The sequence below is a fragment of the Bufo gargarizans genome, chromosome 2 (assembly GCF_014858855.1).
Source record: "Bufo gargarizans isolate SCDJY-AF-19 chromosome 2, ASM1485885v1, whole genome shotgun sequence".
NCBI lineage: Eukaryota > Metazoa > Chordata > Amphibia > Anura > Bufonidae > Bufo > Bufo gargarizans.
The window spans coordinates 706,012,046-706,036,667 of NC_058081.1; the positions used below are offsets into that span (position 1 = coordinate 706,012,046).

Consider the following 24,622-nt stretch of genomic DNA (forward strand, 5'->3'; position numbering starts at 1 on the left):
GACCTCCTGCTTACTCCTACGCTCGCTGGAGGTTCTGCTCTCGGCTCTCATGTCCTACAAATGTCACTTGCTAGTAAACTGAAAGTTATTTGGGAATTGCATAAATAATTAACATGGATTTTACAGCCACCTCGCTCCAGATCTAATTGAACAAGATGTTCACCTGCTCCTGGGAAATCTGCGCAAGAGCGAAATGCTCCTCATCTGATAAGGTCACCTCCACCCCTTCACTGCCAGAGACCGGGCCGGGGGGGGGGGGGGGGGGCAATGGAGAAGAAGACCTATGTCCAGCAGAGACACGCCGCCAACACAAACTCATTTCACATGACCGAGACCACCAACTGATCCATCCCGTTAGGGCTTCCATTGTCTATAAACATCAACATAGAGCTCATCTGCTCTGCTCAGCCTCCTGGTTCATGAACAGAATGCCAGAACTACAGTGGAGACTGACACATAGGCAGATTAGGGAAAAGTAGAAGAGGGGTAAAACCATTACTGTTTTTTATCTAAGATAAGTCAGACCCACAGGAGAAAACACATTCGCTCAGTTCAGGATTTTGAGATATTTTACCAACATGTCTCATCCTCCTTGACCAGCTTGAAATTCCCATAAACATGAAATACTCTGTGCTGCTGTTAGCTAGTGTTCCATTTCCTTAAGAGTCGAGGTTTCATACAGTTCTTTTTAATATTTCATTTTGAGATGACTTGACTTTAACAAACTTTCCCCCTCTGAATAATTCAGACGCCTGGTAAATAATTAACAATTTGCATATGTGATAAAAGCTCTGCCCGCTTCAGTCTGTCAGCTCGGATCTCTCCCATGTACAGCCGCAAATCACAACTCTACCGCTACGCCCCCCCAAAATCTGCCCGCTTGGAGGGGGTGTGCGACATACAGGGGAGAAAATAAGTATCTGATACACTGGAGATTTGGCAAGTTTTCCCACCTACAAAGAACGGAGAGGTCTGACATTTTTATCGTCGTACACTTCAACCGTGAGAGCACAGAATCTAAAAATTATCCGGAAAATCACAGTGTACGATTATTAAATAATTTGTAGGCATTTTATTGCATGAAATAAGTATTTAATACAATAGAAAAACAGAACTTAATATTTGGTACAGAAGCCTTTGTTTGCAATTACAGAGGTCAGGCGTTTCCTGTAGGTCTTGACCAGGTTTGCACACACTGCAGCAGGGATTTTGGCCCACTTCCTCCATCCAGATCTTCTAGGTTTCGGGGCTGTCGCTGGGCTACATTGAGTTTCAGCTCCCTCCAAAGATGTTCTATTGGGTTCAGGTCTGGAAACTGTCTAGGCCACTCCAAGATCTTGAAATGCTTCTTACGGAGCCACTCCTTAGTTGCCCTAGCTGAGCTTTTTGGGTCGTTGTCATGCTGGAAGACCCATCCACGACCCATCTTCAATGCTCTTACTGAGGGAAGGAGGTTGTAGGCCAAAATCCTATGATACATGGCCCCATCCATCCTTCCTTCAATACAGTGCAGTTGTCCTGTCCCCTTTGCAGAAAAGCACCCCCAAAGCATGATGTTTCCACCTCCGTGCTTCACGGTTGGGACGCTGTTCTTGGGGTTGTACTCATCCTTCCTCCAAACATGGCGAGGGGAGTTGATACCAAAAAGTTATATTTTGGTCTCATCTGACCACATGACCTTCTTCCATGCCTCCTCTGCATCATCCAGATGGTCATTGGTGAACTATAAATGGGCCTGGACATGTGCTGGTGTTAGCAGGGGGACATTGCGTGCCCTGCAGGATTTTAATCCATGACGGCATAGTGTGTTACTAACGGTAATCTTTGAGACTGTGGTCTCAGCTCTCTTCAGGTCATTGACTAGGTCCTCCCATGTAGTTCTAGGCTGATTCCTGACCTTTCTCAGAAACATCCTTACCCCACTAGGTGAGATCTTGCATGGAGCCCCAGACCAAGGAAGACTGACAGTCATCTTATGTTTCTTCCATTTTCTAATAATTGCGGCAACAGTTGTTGCATTCTCTCTAAGCTGCTTGCCTATTGTCCTGTAGGCCATCCCAGCCTTGTGCAGGTCTACAATTTTGTCCCTGGTGTCCTTAGACAGCTCTTTGATCTTGGCCATTAGGAGAGGTTGGATTGTGATTGATTGTGTGGACAGGTAACAAGTTCAAACAGGTGCAATTAATACAGGTAACGAGTGCAGAGTACGAGGGCTTCTTAAAGAAAAAACTAACAGGTCTGTGGGAGCCAGAATGGTAGGTGATCAAATACTTATTTCATGCAATAAATGCTAATTCCGTGCCATTTTCAAGATCAGTGGGGATCCAACTACCGACACCAGCACTGATCAGCGTCCCCTGGTGTGAGCGCTGCCTCCTCCGGTGTGAGCGCTGCCTCCTCCGGTGTGAGCGCTGTCTCCTCCGGTGTGGGCGCTGCCTCCTCCGGTGTGGGCGCTGCCTCCTCCGGTGTGGGCGCTGCCTCCTCCGGTGTGAGCGCTGCCTCCTCCGGTGTGCCTCCTCCGGTGTGTGCGCTGCCTCCTCCGGTGTGAGCGCTGCCTCCTCCGGTGTGAGCGCTGCCTCCTCCGGTGTGCCTCCTCCGGTGTGAGCGCTGCCTCCTCCGGTGTGCCTCCTCCGGTGTGAGCGCTGCCTCCTCCGGTGTGAGCGCTGCCTCCTCCGGTGTGGGAGCTGCCTCCTCCGGTGTGGGCGCTGCCTCCTCCGGTGTGAGCGCTGCCTCCTCCGGTGTGCCTCCTCCGGTGTGGGCGCTGCCTCCTCCGGTGTGAGCGCTGCCTCCTCCGGTGTGCCTCCTCCGGTGTGAGCGCTGTCTCCTCCGGTGTGCCTCCTCCGGTGTGAGCGCTGCCTCCTCCGGTGTGAGCGCTGCCTCCTCCGGTGTGGGCGCTGCCTCCTCCGGTGTGGGCGCTGCCTCCTCAGGTGTGGGCGCTGCCTCCTCAGGTGTGAGCGCTGCCTCCTCCGGTGTGAGCGCTGCGTCCTCCGGTGTGAGCGCTGAGTCCTCCGGTGTGAGCGCTGCCTCCTCCGGTGTGAGCGCTGTCTCCTCCGGTGTGCCTCCTCCGGTGTGATCGCTGTCTCCTCCGGTGTGAGCGCTGCGTCCTCCGGTGTGAGCGCTGCCTCCTCCGGTGTGGGCGCTGCCTCCTCCGGTGTGAGCGCTGCCTCCTCCGGTGTGAGCGCTGCCTCCTCCGGTGTGAGCGCTGCCTCCTCCGGTGTGAGCGCTGCCTCCTCTGGTATGAACGCTGAGTCCTGAAAATGGACAATGGAACTCCCCAGGTCACATTGTATATACTGTACAGTGTGTACTAGGGCGTCATCAGTCGCTCATCACATCTCCGAGTATTGGTGCTGCTTCAGCCCGTTCATCTCCTTCGCATTTCACTTCATGGGAAATATATAAATTAGGATGAAGCTTCGATTAAATACCTGCAAGTCGCTTAGTGAATGGATATAAATTGTAATATAGCAGCAGTAATTCATCTCCCTGATGAGCTCTGCACACGATCAATGCTCCAGACCATGAGGAGAAGAATGCTGCAGGATGGCACTACAAGTACCAGCAGACCGAGGGACATGTGCAAGCAAACACTCAGGGGTTTACACAAATCCTGGAACCGGAAGCTCCCAAATCACTGAGAAACTGCAAGACTCAGCAAGCTGCCCAGAAGCTGCAGCAGGGGTCTCCCCAGCTGTTGCAAGACTACCACTCCCAGCATTCTCTAACGGGCTGAGCAACAGCATAGCCAAGAGGTTGGAGGCTTTGCTGCTCATCATATTAGAAGGTTTGTAGAACTACAACCAAGAACTATTAGGCTAGGTCTACACAATGACATTTGTAGCACCAATGTCGCACGACAATGTTGATAATGATAGTCTATGGCAGGCGTGGCCAACCTGTGGCTCTCCAGCTGTTGTAAAGCTGGCGTGGCCAACCTGTGGCTCTCCAGCTGTTGTAAAACTACAACTCCCACCATGCCCTGCTATAGGCTAATAGCTGTAGTCAGTCTGGGCATGCTGGGAGTTGTAGTTTTGCAACAGCTGGAGAGCCTCAGGTTGGCCATCCCTGGTCTATGGTGTTGCACTGCGACAGCCGCAAAAAAATCCATTCGACTTATTGTCGCGCGACACATGTTGTCGTGTAGGCCTAGCCTTAGTCTCATCATGGCTTAGGTTTTGTAGGATTGTAAGGCTCATCATGCTCACGGTGGAGCGATTTCTGACGATAAGAGGATGATACATGAGGCGTAATTCGCGCTAATGTGATAGCCCCTCCCACTTTCACATTTTTAACAAATTTCTGGCGTGATGCATTCTTTATGGTGAAAGTTCTGGCGAAATCAGGTTGATATATTTGGGGCAAATCAAAATGCCCTTCTTTTTGCCGCATTTTACAGCCATAATTCTGACTTAACATGCTTAGTAAATGTCCCCCTATGCTGGCGCTGTATTACACAGGAATCCGCATGGGAAAAGCACGCGCGTGGGTATCTTGCAGATTTCCTGCGGAGTTGGCTACATTCACATGAACAAATTTTGTTTCCGTGTGCGTTCCGTTTTTTTTTTTTTTTGCAGATTGATGAGGGCTTATTCATTTCAATGGGTCCGCAAAAAATGCGGACAGCATCCTTATGTCCTTTCCGTAGCCCCGCTAAAAATATAGAGCATGTCCCTATTCTTGTCCGTTTTGCGGACAAGGATAGGCATTTTTACAATGGATCTGCAAAAAAAAAAAACAAATAAAAAACGGATGCAACACAGATGTCACAAGGACTTCATCCGTATTTTTTGTGGACCGCAAAATAGATACGGTCGTGTGAATGTAGCCTTTGCCCTGGTACTCACCCTGTGCAGTGCTGGTGCCTCTAGTTCCACGGTCCCGTCCTTTGGCCGTACCCGCTGTGATACGTCAGCATGTAGTGTCCCACTAGGTAAATGTGGGCACTACACAAGGGTCAATTGGGCCGCGTTGTTCCCACCTCCTGGGGGACAGGGTCATTGTAGTTTTATATAATGTTTTATTGTGTATTTACCCTGTTATCTGTGTATCAGGCCTGTTAGGGTGTAATTCCTCCTCCTAGCACAGTAGAGGGAGCTAGGGAACCCCTAGTATAAATAGTCATGTCCTGTTCAGGGAAAGTAGTCTGTGTGTAGTCAGAAGTCAGTGTGGACTCTAGCTAAGGAGCAGCTTCTGACATGCAGCCAGATAGCCCAGGCTTCTAGCTTGCCACTAGGAGAAGGGTTTGCCTCCTGAGAGAAACTACAGAGTACAGAGCAGAGCCATTATTCCAGCCAACCTGAGAGCTGATAGGCATAAGGATATATTTAAAGCAAGGATATATATACCTGAGGAAGTTTTCCCTAACCAAGGATAAAGCCAGCAATAGGGCATACGGGCCTTGGGATAAAGACAGACAGGATTCTGAGGAAAAGTGCAGCCTGATCTGTAAGTGTTTAACCCTCTGAGTATCTTGCAAGAACATTGTGCCTGCCATTGATGAAAAGCCTGCTTGTGACTGCTTCTTACATATGGAACTTTGACTGTACATAGTTAACTGTTCCAGTAAACAGAAGTTTTGGTTCACCACAACATCGTGTTCCTCTATTATTACTACTATAAATCGGTGTGCCACCATTACCGGCACTGGCGTCACAAATTTAAAGGGATCTTGCCACCGGCACATTAAAAACACCTGCAACATCCAGGGCACCTCACCTACCATCAGACCTGGTCCCTATACACAGAGAGTGCCCCAGAGGAACCCTGTGCAAGCCTCTCCATCACTGCTGTACATATGCCCAGGGTATATAAAAGACTGTGAGTACCATAACTACCCTCGGTTAGTAACTACCCCTGTGACCTCACCATTCGCCTCACCCTGCAGGGCGGCGTACTGCAAGCACTCAGCAGCTCACCTGTCAGGGCACTTATTAGGGTGGAAGGCGACGTCTTTGTATATGGCTCCCATCCCCCCTCCCCGCTGTCATCCTTCTGCACTGATGTGCTCCTCTCCTTTCGCTCCTCATCTCCATCACCGGGGGTTGAACATCTTTCCTGTTAGCGGCTTCTCTTGCAGCGCCGAGCGAGTGGCCTTTGTGTTCTCCCCTTTAAGAAATCACGGGCCATCGTTTTGTTAAACAGGCCGTCCCTTGCTAAGGAGAAGCCTTAAATATTTCATCAAACATGGCCGTGTTCGGTTTCCTAACTGCACTGATGAATTATTAGTGCCTGATGGAAAGACGGCGGCGGGCAAAGCGGGGGCAACGTTTCACCTTCCCGCCGGCGAATGTCCTTGTGTCACCTCCAACAGACACTGCTTTATCCGTCGGCTTCAAGGGGGCAAGAAGAAAGCGAGGCCTGACTTCTGCTATTCACGTCCCTGAAAATGTCAGCCCCCTCCCCCCCTTCTGTAAGCTCCCGGATAATGACAGCGTGTCAGGAAACAGGATTTAGGAGTTTTATGCCCTAAATAATGTCTGCGCGCATTTAGATCAGCGGGGGGCTCAGCGTCAAGCTGTCTGCAGGTAGAAAGGCCTAACTATCTGTCCGGGAGACGACCGCAAACTAACTCAGGCAATTAAGGGCTTGTCTGCGGTGGAGTCGGATGGAAGAAAGCGTCGCGGTGACAGCGCAATGTGACGGCTCCTTCAGATATTCACAGGAGCTTCCATAGAGCCGAGGAGCGGCACAATGCACCGACGGGACTGGTGGCGACCCCCAGGACATCCTGACAGCGAGCGTCACCAGAGAGGACACGGAGGAACTAATTAGTGATGCGTTAAAGGGCCCGACTCCTCCTGTCATATCAGAAAGCAGCTGGAAAAAGGATTTCCTGCTTATAGAAATCATTGTCGCTCTCATTCCCGAATCCTAATCCTATCATGTGTGATACTGTCTGCTGAGCTGCTGTATCTAAGCCCATCATGTGTGATACTGTCTGCTGACCTGCTGTATCTAATCCTATCATGTGTGATACTGTCTGCTGAGCTGCTGTATCTAAACCTATCATGTGTGATACTGTCTGCTGAGCTGCTGTACCTAATCCTATCATGTGGGATACTGTCTGCTGAGCTGCTGTATCTAATCCTATCATGTGTGATACTGTCTGCTGAGCTGCTGTACCTAATCCTATCATGTGTGATACTGTCTGCTGAGCTTCTGTATCTAATCCTATCATGTGTGATACTGTCTGCTGAGCTGCTGTACCTAATCCTATCATGTGTGATACTGCCTGCTGAGCTTCTGTATCTAATCCTATCATGTGTGATACTGTCTGCTGAGCTGCTGTATCTAAACCTATCATGTGTGATACTGTCTGCTGAGCTGCTGTACCTAATCCTATCATGTGGGATACTGTCTGCTGAGCTTCTGTATCTAATCCTATCATGTGTGATACTATCTGCTGAGCTGCTGTACCTAATCCTATCATGTGTGATACTGTCTGCTGAGCCGCTGTATCTAATCCTATCATGTGTGATACTGTCTGCTGAGCTGCTGTATCTAATCCTAACATCTGTGATACTGTCTGCTGAGCGGTGTATCTAATCCTATCATGTGTGATACTGTCTGCTGAGCTGCTGTATCTAATCCTAACATCTGTGATACTGTCTGCTGAGCGGTGTATCTAATCCTATCATGTGTGATACTGTCTGCTGAGCGGTGTATCTCAGCCTCTCATGTGTGATACTGTCTGCTGAGCTGCTGAATCTAATCCTATCATGTGTGATACTGTCTGCTGAGCTGCTGTATCTAATCCTAACATCTGTGATACTGTCTGCTGAGCGGTGTATCTAATCCTATCATGTGTGATACTGTCTGCTGAGCTGCTGTATCTAATCCTAACATCTGTGATACTGTCTGCTGAGCGGTGTATCTAATCCTATCATGTGTGATACTGTCTGCTGAGCGGTGTATCTCAGCCTCTCATGTGTGATACTGTCTGCTGAGCTGCTGAATCTAATCCTATCATGTGTGATACTGTCTGCTGAGCTGCTGTATCTAATCCTAGTATGTGTGATACTGTCTGCTGAGCTGCTGTATCTAATCCTATCCTGTGTGATACTGCCTGCTGAGCTGCTGTATCTAATCCTATCATGTGTGATACTGTCTGCTGAGTCACTGTATCTAATCCTATCCTATGTGATACTGTCTGCTGAGCCGCTGTATCTCATCCTATCATGTGTGATACTGTCTGCTGAGCCTCTGTATCTAGGTTTATCACTGTGATACTGCCTGTATTAATGACTGCCATGTGTGATACCTTCTTCTGAGCCATACATCTAGTCTATCATATGGCCGAATGGATAACACTGATACTCAGAATGGACAATCGATGTCGTTAAGAAGAGGGTTGAGGCTTGGGACAGAAAGGATGGGGTACAGGGAAATAAGAACCAGAAGAGGGGGGATACGTCAGCAGTACCACATACAGCAAAGAATTGCAAAAAAAGAAGAAGAAAAGAAGTAGGGTGAAAGTTATTCCCTCCAAAAAGATCACCAACTATAAGACAACCTCTAGCGCCCTGTAGCACCGGAATGCGCCTCGTCATTAATTACATACCTCCTCTGGCAGCGCGACACTGGCCTTGATAAATCAGGGCCTTAATTCTTTATGTACCGTGTATACCAAATAGCAATGTATGGTCAATATATGGTTAACACTAGCAAATTATGTTAGGTTTCCGTGGTGATGACCAGGTCCGCCCCCTGGTAAGTGACTGGAGTATTAGTAGAGCTACACACAAGACCTACATGTGAAAACTCCCGCAGACTAGGCCCAATTCCAGAGAACTTTTCTCTTTAAGACTACAACTGAGAAAGAAGCAAATTGTCATCAGAGTACCCCTGAAGGAAAGAGACCTGACATCTTAAAAGGTCCAGATCCGTAAAGATCGTGTAAGATAACATCAGTAAGGTGCTGCTTGTTTATGGCAGAAAGACTTTGCTGCATCCCCCCCGCACCCGCTACACTTTGAGATGGACTGCCCATCCGGATCTAAATTGATATACTTTGGAACTAACTATATGTACTACTACTCCCATCATCAATTTAGTAAAGAAAGATGTTATTTGATTATTGAATCCACCATCTGTCCGCAGGCCTCTGCATCTGTACTGCTGCATTGCATTCTGCTAACTATCCACCATCAAGGGCACCCCAAGTCAAGGGTGTGCCACGAGAGAAGAAAGGGTGTGCCCTCCATGCATTGCATGGCCCAGGGAGTGCCAAAGTGATTGATAGATAGATATGAGATAGATAGAATTATTACATGAAGGTCATCCCCTCAAGTCTATAAAAATTGAGAACCCTCATCCCCAGTGGAGTAGCAATAGGTGTTGCAGCGGTTGCAATTGCGACCGATCCCCTAAGCCAGGGGGGCCCACAGGGTCCCCCTTGCCAGTGGCACACCACCAATTGCCATCCTTTTCACTTTATAGGAAGCATTGCGTCTTATAAAGCGAATATTAGTGAGCGTTTCCATCATGCAAGCGCTCACTGGTATGCAGAAGGTGCGGGGAGTGAAGTGCTTCTAGCACTATACTCCCAGCTCCTGGTCTTCTCCGGGTCTCGGGTCCACGCTGCACTGTCCTGACTGTGTATGTAGTGTCCGCACTATAACCTCATGTTGTCAGGTGAAAGTGCAGCGTGGGCCGGAGAAGACCAGGGAGCGCGACTGCAGGACAGAGCATCGGACCTCCAGAGCAGCGGCACAGCAGTAGAGGTAAATACATGTATTTATTTTGGATCTGATCTGAGGTCTGATGGGGGTCTCATATAGAGGTCTAAAGGGGGTCTGATCTGAGTTCTGATATGGGGGTCTGACATTGAGGTCTAAAGGAGCTCTGATATGAAGTCTGATATGGGGATCTGATTTGAGGTGTGATATGGGGGTCTGATATGAAGTCTGATATGGGGATCTGATTTGAGGTGTGATATGGGGGTCTGATCTGAAGATCTGATATGGGGATCTGATTTGAGGTGTGATATGGGGGTCTGATCTGAAGATCTGATATGGGGATCTGATTTGAGGTGTGATATGGGGGTCTGATCTGAAGATCTGATATGGGGATCTGATTTGAGGTGTGATATGGGGGTCTGATCTGAAGATCTGATATGGGGATCTGATTTGAGGTGTGATATGGGGGTCTGATCTGAAGATCTGATATGGGGTCTGATCTGAAGATCTGATATGGGGGTCTGATCTGAAGATCTGATATGGGGGTCTGATCTGAAGATCTGATATGGGGGTCTGATCTGAAGATCTGATATGGGGATCTGATTTGAGGTCCGATATGAGTTCTGATATAGGGGTCTGATCTGAGGTGTAAGGGGATATGTAAGGAGGTATTTTTTGTACTGGCGCACATTATAAAGGGGTATTTTTTGTATTGGCACACATTATAAAGGGGTATTTTTTGTATTGGCACACATTATAAGGGGGCATTTTACTACTGGCACACATTATAATGAGAATTATTACTACTGGGGGACTACGGGAACATGAGTACTAGTATGGGAACAATAGGTGTACTACTACTATTGGAGGCACTGTTAATACTATGCACACTGGCAGATAATTATTACTCTTGGTGGGACTTTGCAGAGCACGATTACTGTGGGGGGCCACCCTGGCGCAGTATTAGCTTAGCATCATTATTTTTGGGGCACATTATGGTTACACTATTAGTGTCAGGGCCACTATTTGGTGGGTGCAGTTATCTTTTAGGGCGCTGTGTGCCAATAATTATTGAAGGGGCACTATCTGTGCCGTCCTAGTATTTTCTGGGAGACTATCTGTTTCTACAGTGTAGTACTGGGGAGCACAGGGAGCACAGTATTGGGGGTGGCAGGATGGGATGTTCAGAAGGTAGGAGGATGATGGAAAAGTAGAAAACTAAGATGTCTGTTTGTCAAACTCTGCAGAGATGAGAGATGAGTGAAAGAAATCATCATGGCGGTCTGGTCTGAAAGGAGAAGATAAGGAAAGAGAAGACCTACATCAGAGGAGACGTCACTGGATGGAAGAGGTACATGTGGGGCTGTATTACCCTGTATGTTCTGTAGCGCTGTATGTAATGTTTTACAAGTATGTCTTAAATAGTAGGGCTGGAGGGAAGGGGTTAGGTTGAGAATTTGGCATGGTGGGTGGCAGAAAGGCAACAGAAAGGATAGGTGCACTTCTGCCGTCCGCTACAAAGCACTGAGGGAAAGAGGGGCCCAAGCTGAACTCTTACACCAGGGCCCGTGAGCCTTCAGCTATACCCCTGCCCACCCCATAACACTGAATGATTAGCTATGAAGACCCTGCAAGCATAGTCATCAGAAATTATCCACCCAAGTTCATATGTACAAGCAGAGTCAATTCCCATGAACGCCCAGGTGCTGCCACCATAAGAGGGTGCTTGAAGAGCTTACAGGATGGGTGTGTCCTCAGAACTGTAAGGAGATACCGGGGCACTTCACGTGCTTGTAGAACTTCCCTATCCTGTAATCTGTCAGCCGCAGCCCCCGCCAGACCCCATGGTGGGCAGGATGGAGCGATCTTCTGGAGTGCACTCTATTAATTCAACACTTTCTTTAAACAAGAAGCGCATTAACCTTAATGGTTTGTAAACGGATGAGACCGCACGGCCTGATCTGCATACAAACCTCATTAGGATCGGGAAATTTCTATCAAGGGCGGCTGCGAGGAAGAGACGCCAGCACTCACACAAGAGCCATAAAGATGCTTCATTACCTAATGCAGCCTCAGTGCATGGCGGCGGGGGGCAGCTCGTGGGGACGCTGCGGCCGCCCTGGATTCAGCACCCTGGAGGGCCACCGCGGAAAGCAAAGTGGCACCCGTCCAGAAAAGACCATTAGGTTAAAAGCGGCCATTAGACAGTTTATATCAGAATGCTGGAAGCTCCGGGGGCCTTCACTAGGCTGCCGTCCAGGAGGCGTCTTTCAGAGGCACTGACATAGTCTTACATTAAAGTCTCTTCCAGGCGACAAAACTATGCTACATATCATACCCAGTCTAGACAATCCTCCGTGAGCGGAGCAACGGAGCAAATCTCTCTCCTGTCCCGTCTGTTACAATGTATCAGTGCAGAAAAGTGTGCAAAATAGAGTCTCAAAAATTTTGCAAATTGGCTTGACAATGACCGCTCTGTGAAACATGGCCGTTACTTTCTGTTACTGAAATACTCCAGCTGTGAGATAGCCTCTTTACTGCATTATAACGGCGCCCTCTGCTGTATAATCTGTAAAGTAATGTGCACATCCACCTACTGAAGTGGTCGCACATGCTCAGTTCCATCTTTCAACTGCCACCAGCCATATCTACTGAAGCTGAGACAGTTACAAGGAGAGAGCTGCAGCAGAAAGGACATGCCCCTGAGCTGTGATAGGAAGAGAGCTGCAACAGAAAGGACACATCCCCTGAACTTTGATAGGAAGAGAGCTACAGCATAATGGACATACCCCTGAGTTGTGATAGGAAGAATGCTACAGCATAAAGGACACGTCCCCTGAGCTGTGATAGGAAGAATGCTACAGCATAAAGCACATACCCCTGAGCTGTGATAGGAAGAATGCTACAGCATAATGGACATACCCCTGAGCTGTGATAGGAAGAATGCTACAGCATAAAGGACACGTCCCCTGAGCTGTGATAGGAAGAATGCTACAGCATAAAGCACATACCCCTGAGCTGTGATAGGAAGAATGCTACAGCATAAAGGACATACCCCTGAGCTGTGATAGGAAGAATGCTACAGCATAAAGGACATACCCCTGAGCTGTGATAGGAAGAATGCTACAGCATAAAGGACATACCCCTGAGCTGTGATAGGAAGAATGCTACAGCATAAAGCACATACCCCTGAGCTGTGATAGGAAGAATGCTACAGCATAAAGGACATTCCCCTGAGCTGTGATAGGAAGAATGCTACAGCATAAAGCACATACCCCTGAGCTGTGATAGGAAGAATGCTACAGCATAAAGGACATACCCCTGAGCTGTGATAGGAAGAATGCTACAGCATAAAGGACACGTCCCCTGAGCTGTGATAAGAAGAATGCTACAGCATAAAGCACATACCCCTGAGCTGTGATAGGAAGAATGCTACAGCATAAAGGACACGTCCCCTGAGCTGTGATAGGAAGAATGCTACAGCATAAAGGACATACCCCTGAGCTGTGATAGGAAGAATGCTACAGCATAAAGGACATGCCCCTGAGCTGTGATAGGAAGAATGCTACAGCATAAAGGACATTCCCCTGAGCTGTGATAGGAAGAATGCTACAGCATAAAGCACATACCCCTGAGCTGTGATAGGAAGAATGCTACAGCATAAAGGACATACCCCTGAGCTGTGACAGGAAGAATGCTACAGCATAAAGGAAACGACCCCTGAGCTGTGATAGGAAGAATGCTACAGCATAAAGGACACGTCCCCTGAGCTGTGATAGGAAGAATGCTACAGCATAAAGCACATACCCCTGAGCTGTGATAGGAAGAATGCTACAGCATAAAGGACATACCCCTGAGCTGTGATAGGAAGAATGCTACAGCATAAAAGACATACCCCTGAGCTGTGATAGGAAGAATGCTACAGCATAAAGGACATACCCCTGAGCTGTGACAGGAAGAATGCTACAGCATAAAGGACACGACCCCTGAGCTGTGATAGGAAGAATGCTACAGCATAAAGGACACATCCCCTGAGCTGTGATAGGAAGAATGCTACAGCATAAAGGACACGTCTCCTGAGCTGTGATAGGAAGAATGCTACAGCATAAAGGACACATCCCCTGAGCTGTGACAGGAAGAATGCTACAGCATAAAGGACATGCCCCTGAGCTTTGATAGGAAGAATGCTACAGCATAAAAGACATGCCCCTGAGCTGTGACAGGAAGAATGCTACAGCATAAAGGACATACCCCTGAGCTGTGATAGGAAGAATGCTACAGCATAAAGGACATGCCCCTGAGCTGTGATAGGAAGAATGCTACAGCATAAAGGACACATCCCCTGAGCTGTGATAGGAAGAATGCTACAGCATAAAGCACATACCCCTGAGCTGTGATAGGAAGAATGCTACAGCATAAAGGACATGCCCCTGAGCTGCGATAGGAAGAATGCTACAGCATAAAGGACATACCCCTGAGCTGTGATAGGAAGAATGCTACAGCATAAAAGACATACCCCTGAGCTGTGATAGGAAGAATGCTACAGCATAAAGGACATGCCCCTGAGCTGCGATAGGAAGAATGCTACAGCATAAAGGACATGCCCCTGAGCTGTGATAGGAAGAATGCTACAGCATAAAGGACATACCCCTGAGCTGTGATAGGAAGAATGCTACAGCATAAAGGACATGCCCCTGAGCTGTGATAGGAAGAATGCTACAGCATAAAGGACACGTCCCCTGAGCTGTGATAAGAAGAATGCTACAGCATAAAGCACATACCCCTGAGCTGTGATAGGAAGAATGCTACAGCATAAAGGACATGCCCCTGAGCTGTGATAGGAAGAATGCTACAGCATAAAGCACATACCCCTGAGCTGTGATAGGAAGAATGCTACAGCATAAAGGACATACCCCTGAGCTGTGACAGGAAGAATGCTACAGCATAAAGGACACGACCCCTGAGCTGTGATAGGAAGAATGCTACAGCATAAAGGACACGTCCCCTGAGCTGTGATAGGAAGAATGCTACAGCATAAAGCACATACCCCTGAGCTGTGATAGGAAGAATGCTACAGCATAAAGGACATACCCCTGAGCTGTGATAGGAAGAATGCTACAGCATAAAAGACATACCCCTGAGCTGTGATAGGAAGAATGCTACAGCATAAAGGACATGCCCCTGAGCTGTGATAGGAAGAATGCTACAGCATAAAGGACATACCCCTGAGCTGTGATAGGAAGAATGCTACAGTATAAAGGACACATCCCCTGAGCTGTGATAGGAAGAATGCTACAGCATAAAGGACACGTCTCCTGAGCTGTGATAGGAAGAATGCTACAGCATAAAAGACATGCCCCTGAGCTGTGACAGGAAGAATGCTACAGCATAAAGGACATACCCCTGAGCTGTGATAGGAAGAATGCTACAGCATAAAGGACACATCCCCTGAGCTGTGATAGGAAGAATGCTACAGCATAAAGGACACATCCCCTGAGCTGTGATAGGAAGAATGCTACAGCATAAAGCACATACCCCTGAGCTGTGATAGGAAGAATGCTACAGCATAAAGGACATACCCCTGAGCTGTGATAGGAAGAATGCTACAGCATAAAGGACATTCCCCTGAGCTGCGATAGGAAGAATGCTACAGCATAAAGGACATACCCCTGAGCTGTGATAGGAAGAATGCTACAGCATAAAAGACATACCCCTGAGCTGTGATAGGAAGAATGCTACAGCATAAAGGACATGCCCCTGAGCTGCGATAGGAAGAATGCTACAGCATAAAGCACATACCCCTGAGCTGTGATAGGAAGAATGCTACAGCATAAAGGACATACCCCTGAGCTGTGATAGGAAGAATGCTGCAGCATAAAGGACATACCCCTGAGCTGTGATAGGAAGAATGCTACAGCATAAAAGACATACCCCTGAGCTGTGATAGGAAGAATGCTACAGCATAAAGGACATGCCCCTGAGCTTTGATAGGAAGAATGCTACAGCATAAAGGACACACCTCCCTGAGCTGTGATAGGAAAAGAGCTGTAGCAGAAAGGACACATCCCCTGAGCTGTGACAGGAAGAATGCTACAGCATAAAGGACATGCCCCTGAGCTGTGATAGGAAGAATGCTACAGCATAAAGGACACACCTCCCTGAGCTGTGATAGGGAGAGAGCTACAGAAGAAAGGACACATCCCCTGAGCTGTGATAGGGAGAGAGCTGTAGCAGAAAGGACACATCCCCTGAGCTGTGATAGGAAGAGAGATGCGGCAGTAGGAATATCTACGGCACTCCAGTTAAAGGTATATGCAATTATTTGTAATAATCAAAGAAGTGTTCACATCACGTATTATTCCATACAGTATTATTCATATCCAGGAGTATTCCCCGGACGTTTCGGTCTGAATTCGACCTTTATCAGCGGGATCTGTAAACAATATATTGTATCTTAGATTTTGATCTGGTATATAATGTACAGAAAAATTAAGTATACAGTAGAAGACAAGGAATTAGGTGGGGGTCCAGAAGAAAAGAATTAAAAATGATGGGTGTAAAATTGAAAGAGGTTGTGTTCCCAGGTGCATGTTGTAAGGGGCACTTGGATTAAAACATGAATAGCAAATGAGTAATTCATAATTCATAGTAGGTATATGAATAATAAGGAACCGGTAATACCACTATAATTAAATGGTTAAAAGTAGCAAGTAGAACACTTCTTTGATTATTAAAAAGAATTGGAGTGCCGTGGATATTCCTACTCTCAAAATACGTTTCTCTCACGAGCGCCCAAACTACCAAATTGGAGTGCAGATCACATATCTATATAATAGGAAGCGAGATGCAGCAGAAAGGACGTGCCCCCTAAACTGCCAGCCTGAAAAGACTCTCACAGAGCAACTGGAGCAAAGAATGAGGAGATCTCTGGACCCATGAGAGGTACACGGCTGAGATTGTCATGTACTATGTGATGTCCGATTTTCATTTTTACATAAATGATGGGAGAACCCCTTGTGGGGTCTTTTCACACGTCCGTATTTCTCGGTCCGCATCCATTACACTATATTTTGGACCTATTAATTTCAATAGGGTCACAAAAGATGCGGACAGAACACCGTGAGCTGTCCGCATCTGTAGTTCCGTTCCGTGGCCCCACAAAAGAAGCATGTCCTCTTCTTGTTCACAATCACGGACATGAATAGGCATTTCTATCAGGGCCGGCCATGTGCGGTCCGCAAACCACTTACAGACATCTGAATGGATCCTAAGGATGATGTTCCAGATTACCGCTCTCTCCTGATCCGGCGAGCGGAGGCGGGGAGGAGAGATGTCTGCACCGCGCAGGTCTCATTCCCAGCACTGACTAATTGAGAGTTCATCGCTATCTTGTCATTTAAATAGCGGACTTATAAAGGTTACTGTGTAACGGCGGGATTCATTCTCTGTCCACACGATACCGCGTCCCGGCCGCCTGACACACATTAAATGTTACAATTACAAGGAATAATCATCGGCCGCTCTCTGCCAGTTATAGATTTACTCTCAATTTGATAACAATGCTTTACCTAATTCTCATTTTCCGCAGCTTAAGGTGACTTTAATATATTACAATCTATGTAATGGAGCCGGAGAAACTCAAGAAGACGAGCAGCCGTCCTCAGAAAGGGAGGTTCACCGGACTGCAAATCCCTGAGGAAGACTCGTCCAGGTCCGCACCAAGCAAATATCTGTCTCCTAGACTCAGCGTGTCATCGGCCTGTACCCCAAGTATCAGTGTCGCTATCCTGTACCCCGAGTATCAGTGTCGTTATCCTGTACCCCGAGTATCAGTGTCGCTATCCTGTACCCCGAGTATCAGTGTCGTTATCCTGTACCCCAAGTATCAGTGTCATTATCCTGTACCCAAGTATCAGTGTCGTTATCCTGTCCCCCAAGTATCAGTGTCGTTATCCTGTCCCCCAAGTATCAGTGTCGTTATCCTGTCCCCCAAGTGTCAGTGTCATTATCCTGTACCCCAAGTATCAGTGTCGCTATCCTGTACCCCGAGTATCAGTGTCGTTATCCTGTACCCCAAGTATCAGTGTCATTATCCTGTCCCCCAAGTATCAGTGTCGTTATCCTGTCCCCCAAGTGTCAGTGTCATTATCCTGTACCCCAAGTATCAGTGTCGTTATCCTGTACCCCGAGTATCAGTGTCGTTATCCTGTACTCCAAGTATCAGTGTCGCTATCCTGTACCCCGAGTATCAGTGTCATTATCCTGTACCCCAAGTATCAGTGTCATTATCCTGTACTCCAAGTATCAGTGTCGTTATCCTGTACCCCAAGTATCAGTGTCGTTATCCTGTACCCCAAGTATCAGTGTCGTTATCCTGTACTCCAAGTATCAGTGTCGTTATCCTGTACCACGAGTATCAGTGTCGTTATCCTGTACCCCGAGTATCAGTGTCGTTATCCTGTACCCCGAGTAACAGTGTCGTTATCCTGTACCCCGAGTAACAGTGTCGTTATCCTGTACCCCGAGTATCAGTGTCGTTATCCTGTACCCCGAGTATCAGTGTCGTTATCCTGTACCCCGAGTAACAGTGTCGTTATCCTGTACCCCGAGTATCAGTGTCGTTATCCTGTACCCCGAGTATCAGTGTCGTTATCCTGTACCCCGAGTATCAGTGTCGTTATCCTGTACCCCGAGTATCAGTGTCGTTATCCTGTACCCCGAGTATCAGTGTCGTTATCCTGTACCCCGAGTATCAGTGTCGTTATCCTGTACCCCGAGTATCAGTGTCGTTATCCTGTACCCCAAGTATCAGTGTCGTTATCCTGTACCCCAAATGTCAGTGTCGTTATCCTGTACCCCAAGTGTCAGTGTCATTATCCTATACCCCAAATGTCAGTGTCATTATCCTGTACCCCCAGTGTCAGTGTCATTATCCTGTACCCCCAGTGTCAGTGTGTCAGTATCAGTGTCGTTATCCTGTACCCCAAGTATCAGTGTTGTTATCCTGTACCCCAAGTATCAGTGTCGTTATCCTATACCCCAGATGTCAGTGTCATTATCCTGTACCCCAAGTATCAGTGTGTCTTTGTCCTGTACCCCAAGTGTCAGTGTCACTATCCTGTACCCCAAGTATCAGTGTCACTATCCTGTACCCCTAGGTGTCAGTGTCATTATCCTGAAGCCCTAGGTGTCAGCGTCATTATCCTGTCCCCCCAGGTGTCAGCGTCATTATCCTGTCCCCCCAGGTGTCAGTGTCATTATCCTGTACCCCCAAGTGCAGTGTCATTATCCTGTACCCCCAGGTGTCAGTGTCATTATCCTGTACCCCCAGGTGTCAGTGTCATTATCCTGTACCCCCAAGTGTCAGTGTCATTATCCTGTACCCCCAGGTGTCAGCGTCATTATCCTGTACCCCCAGGTGTCAGTGTCATTATCCTGTACCCCAAATTTCAATGTCAGCGTGTCATGGGGGCTCCTATCAGTAGGGCCCAGCAGCTGAGGGGTAGGGGAATATAAAAATCCCTTTAAAGGGGTTCTCTGGGAATTAAGAAAATGAAAATACTTAAATATTACTTTATTATAAATTATATTCCCAAATACCTTTCATTAGTTATAATCGCTCGTTTTGTCTGAGGAACAATCATTAGGAGAAATAAAATGGCCGCTGTCCTATTAGTACACACAGAACCTGTCCTGATCACACAGGAGGAGAAGTTACTTCACAACACTGAACTAAAGAGCTGCCTCATCCTCCTCTCTGCTCTTCTTGTCAGGGATTATGATCCTGAATGAATATAGCTGATAAAATTTATCTCTGTAGGAATGGAGTTCATGAGGAGACATGAGGTACAGAGAAGAGGGTGGGGTATAATAAGCATCAGCTCTTGTATGCAGTCTCCATTACCTCAGTCTGTCCTGTCCATCCTCTCTGTACTTCATGTCTCCTCCATTCCTACAGAGATTCAGCTGAAGATCTTTTCCACTGTATTCAGGATCATGATTCCTGACAAGCAGAGCAGAGAGGAGGATGAGGCAGCTCTTTAGCTCAGTGTTGTGAAGTAACTTGTCCTCCTGTGTGTACTAATAGGACGGCGGACAGTTTATTCCCCCTGATGATTGCTCCCCAGACAAAACTAGCCATTCTAACTAATGCATGCCTCCCAAGTGTCCCTCTTTGGCTAATATTTAAATGGATATTGAAGTGCAAGAAAACAATTGTTCGAGGGTCTTCACATGCTGCAAAAAAAAAAAAGATAAAGTAACTCACACTCACCTAACCGATTCCCAGCTGTTGCAGTTGTGATGGAGTCAGTTATTATACTTTTGGCGGAGTTAGAGCCGTGGCCTAGTGTGAAAAAGACTGCCACGATGCGCGCCACACATATTGTCCCTCTTTGCGATTTTTGAAAGTTGGGAGGTATGCTAATGAAAGGTATTTGGAAATATATTTAGAAAAAAGTCACATTTAAGTATTTTCATTTTCTTAATTCCTGGAGAACCGCTTTAATGGAACAGGAGGATTATACTTGCAGAGTTTGGGGAAGACATGATGGAGACACTGTGCCGCTCATTATCTTCTACATGGAAGTAAAGTAAAAAGGTAAAACTTTAAAAGGTGAAATAAAATCTGCTGCATCCTATAAATCCAGGCCTGAGAAGGACGAGACTCGAGGACTTCACTTCATTTGTACACACGGCGCAAAAGTCATTTCTTCCACTTTTATGAGAAGATTAACACGGTGTCCGCTTTTACAGGTTTTATATGAGACATTTTCCAAAGTCACTGAAACAAAATAAGTCCGTTTTCTAAAAAACAATAAAGCGCTGACCTTCATCTGTTATCTGAGACCTCTGCAGGTAGCCTCCGTGGGGGGTGGGCCACGTACCCGGACCCCTCACTGAGCCCCTTCCACATTGCTATATCTATTGGAATCCGTGAGGTTGTGCGGACATGACAGCCTTTATCGGGGGTCAGATATTGTACCCCTCATTAGACACGGTGCGGCTGATTGATGCTATTCTAGATTTCGAAGCAGAAAGTGCGCCAAATTTATCACAACGGCCATGCTGAATAAACCTACTGCATCCTGCGAGACATCTGAGACACTTGTCCTTATATCACCTCTTTACACCTGAATATTGTTTAAAAAATTCCATTAATAAATCTGGCACATTTTAGGACTCCTATTAGCCACGCCCCCTTTCAAGGGGGGTGCAAAAAGTATCAAAAACACATAATAAATTTAAAACCATTTTTGTTGTAGGTCTTCAGTGCAGGTTTATCGACACAAACTCATTGCTGTCCCAAAGAAGTGAGCAGCCATCCAAAGAGGCAGCGCAGGCAGCTGCAGTGGGGCCCATTACGAAGGGACCCCTGCTCAGGCTACACATCTATGTAAGAGCAGAGGATCCCGGGGACTGACCTGCAAGCACAAGGCTGTGTGCAAAAACATGAACCACAACTCGGTATATATACTCCCCTGTTTGGCACATGAAGAAGCGTCAATTGAAAAAAGAATTTAAAGAGCATCTGTCAGCAGTTTTGTAGCTATGGAAGTAGCTGAAGCAGCTGAAGGCATCTGTGTTGGTCCCATGTTCCTATGTGCCCACATTGCTGAGAAAAATGTAGTTTTAATAGATGCAAATGAGCCCCTAGGAGCAATGGGGGCGCTGCCGTTGCACCTAGAGGCTCAGCTCTCTCTGCAAGTGCCACTCCCTCTGCCACTTTAATTGACAGGGCCAGATGTGATCACGTTTTACTGCCTGGTCCTGTCATTCAAAATGCAGAGGGTGCGGCAGAGCCTCTAGGTGTAACGGCAACGCCCCCATTGCTCCTAGATGCTCATTTGCATATATTAAAACTTCATTTTTCTTAGCAATGCGGGCACATATGACCATGGGACTAACACAGATGCCTTCAGCTGCTTCAGCTACTTTCATAGGTACAAAACTGCTGACAGATGCCCTTTAAATTCATTTTTTCAATGGTGCCTTCAGCTGCCAAACGCACATGCAACAGCACAGCCAGTTTAACAGGCACAAAACTGCTGACAGATGCCCTTTAAAGCAATATCCATAAAGCACGTCTTACCTAGCGTGACTTCGGACTGCATGGGCATGGTGAGGGCCGGGTGCTTCACCTCACAGCTAAACAGCGCCTCGTTGTCCACTTGCGGGTTTAGGGTCCAGGTGAGCATGGCTCGGACCTCCACGGTCCCGTCACTCATTGGAAGATGCATTTGGTGGAAGAAATAAGTGGGATCCGTACTGTGGACCCAGCGGGGGAACTCCAGGCTGACCACCGTCTCTGGAATCGCCTCCGTCACGGGGCTTAACATAGGTCCTTGGTCAGATGTGCGGGATCGGAAGGGGTTTTCCGTGAAAGAGTTCGATCCCCTCTCCTCAGTGTCTAACAGTAAAAGTGATTTTTGCATTTTCGTGTCATCCAGGTCTCGGTTCAGAAGGTTCCTGGATCCACGATTATTCAATAGTCCGGCTGCTGCAGGCGGTGGATCCATCATGGTCACCACCTCGATCAGCTCCCCGTCCCTCTTGAAATATACCTGGAAGAAAAAACGCAATGTTACATCAAGGCGTTCCCCAGCCGTAATCATCTACAGTTCCTGACAACCAACATGGCCTCTTGGTCAGCTACATCTCCTAGGCCATTTCTCAAACTGCTGACTGGCTTAGTTGCCCATAGCAACCAATCAGATTCCACCTTTCATTTTGGACAGCTCCTTTGGAAAATGAAAGGTGGAATCTGATTGGTTGCTAGGGGCAACTGAGCCAGTCCTACTTTACACCAGTTTGCTAAATGACCTCAATATTTCTCACATCCAGGTCTCAGTTACTTTAGAACCCTGTTCATACAGATAGCTGGACCCTCGGGCAGTAATACCAATGCGGGTGTGTAATGAACCCAGGAAAGGACTGGAGTACAACGCTCCGAATTTATTAAGAGGTCCTGTCGGGAGACGCCCGTCCCCACAGTATCATTTCTGACTTTTTATACCTCTCGCAAGGGTGAAGAGATGTGAAAAATCACAAATTTTAGCGTAAATAAAACATGCGCCATAACTTGAATCTTTTCTATGTCGAAAAGCCTTTAATAAATCCCCCTGTTCACTGACAGCAAGCAGATTTCTTGAAAATCTGCACTCTGCACACAAAAAAGTGGGTGGGGTTAGCAAAGGGGACGGTAACATTCCTGCTGCCCGACAGATTGGACGTAATCTACACTAGAAAATTGACGTAAACGATAGCACAATCTACACCAGCTCACAGGGGCTTTTTGTGTGTTTTATTTTTTTAAAAACACAGCCCATTTTTTTCGCTACAAGAGTTAAAAATGGCAGAAAAAAACATCTGTTTAAGAGCTCATGCACACAATGTTTTAATATATATGCAAATGAGCCTCTAGGAGCAACGGGGGCGTTGCCGTTACACCTAGAGGCTCTGCTCTCTCTGCATCTGCCGCACTCTCTGTACTTTGATAGGACCAGGCAGTGAAAAAGTCATCACACCGGGTGCTGTCAAAGTGCAGAGAGAGCAGAGCCTCTAGGTGTAACGGCAATGCCCCCTTTGCTCCTAGAGGCTCATTTGCATATATATATTAAACCTAATTTTTCTCAGAAATGCGGGCACATAGGAACATGGGACCAACACAGATGCCTTCGGCTGCCAAGCGCAATGTAACAGGTCAGCCAGTGTCATAGGTACAAAACTGCTGACAGATGCCCTTTAATAGGTGTATGGCTAACAGTTACTCCTGCTGACCCCCTCATACACATGTACACCCGGCTCGGCTGAGGGTGCATGTGTTGTCAGAAGGAGGCAGAGTGTAAGCTGCTGTCGGGTTTTCTCTCATCAGTATGGGGGCCTTATGATGAGCATAGCCACTCAGACCATCCCTCAGCTCAGGACTGGCCATTACTACCGGGCAGTGGTTATCTGGTCACGTGTCATGTGCTCTGTTCACCCAGTGACCCGGAAGCTTCAGGTGTGAACAGAGGACGGCTGGAATGACACGAATGATCTGCCGCTGTCAGTGACGTCCATACGATGGATGTCTCACGGCAGAGATGCTGGAACAGTGTGTGGTTTGCTGTGACACAGAGCAATTGATTAAGTTCAGATCCCGTCCGGCGCTCCTGACAAGCTCCATCTGTGGCGGGCGGTGTGCGTCAAAGTGTTAGACACGAGCCTCCATCGATTCTCCTGCTTTCCAGATGAGGAATCTGACGGCTCTTTAGCGGGGTCTTCCCTCATAAAATCGTTTCACTCCTGTCAGGGCCGTCAGAAGAAATGATCTCATTCCGGGAGTCACGCAAGAAAGTGTCTCGAGTTACCCATATAATCTTCTCTCCTTGCTGTGATCATCGGTGTAAAGTAATGCAGTGTAAATCATGGGGGACGGGCAAAGTAGAGGCCCAAATTTATTTTGTCATTGGATGTAATTGAAAATGTAGTAAAGCCACTGAGTTATCCTTATTTCTCCGTCCACCTTGCTGAGGTGGTCGCACATGCTCAGTTCCATCCTTTAACTGGCTTCAGCCCTATCTGCTGTTAGAAGTGTGACAGTTACAGGGAGAGAGATGCAGCAGGCAGAAAAGGCCCCTGAGCTGTGATAGGACAAGAGGAGCAGCACAGAGGCCACACCCCTGAGCTGTGATAGGACAAGAGGAGCAGCACAGAGGCCACACCCCTGAGCTGTGATAGGGAGAGAGCTGTAGAACAGGGATGCCCAACCCACGGCCCTCCAGCCGTTGCAAAACTACAACTCCCAGTACTCCCAGACAGCCTACAGATATCAGGGCATGTTGAGAGTTGTAGTTTTGCAACAGCTGCGGGGCCGTAGGTTGGGCATCCCAGCTGTAGAAGAAAGGACATGCTCCAATCTTGCAGATCCATTGGAGCAATGAATGTGGAGATCTCTGGATCCA

General features: G+C 47.5%; 1 protein-coding gene across 3 annotated transcripts in view; it reads right to left on the minus strand.

Moving 5' to 3' along the window:
• The window catches only part of IGSF21 (immunoglobin superfamily member 21), a 492,728-nt gene that overhangs the window by 68,096 nt on the left and 400,010 nt on the right, over positions 1–24,622 (minus strand). For all 3 annotated transcript variants that reach the window (XM_044278638.1, XM_044278639.1, XM_044278637.1), the window contains exon 6: positions 21,769–22,240. In XM_044278638.1, the coding sequence (XP_044134573.1) occupies positions 21,769–22,240 (472 nt within the window). The remainder of the gene's footprint in view (positions 1–21,768; positions 22,241–24,622) is intronic.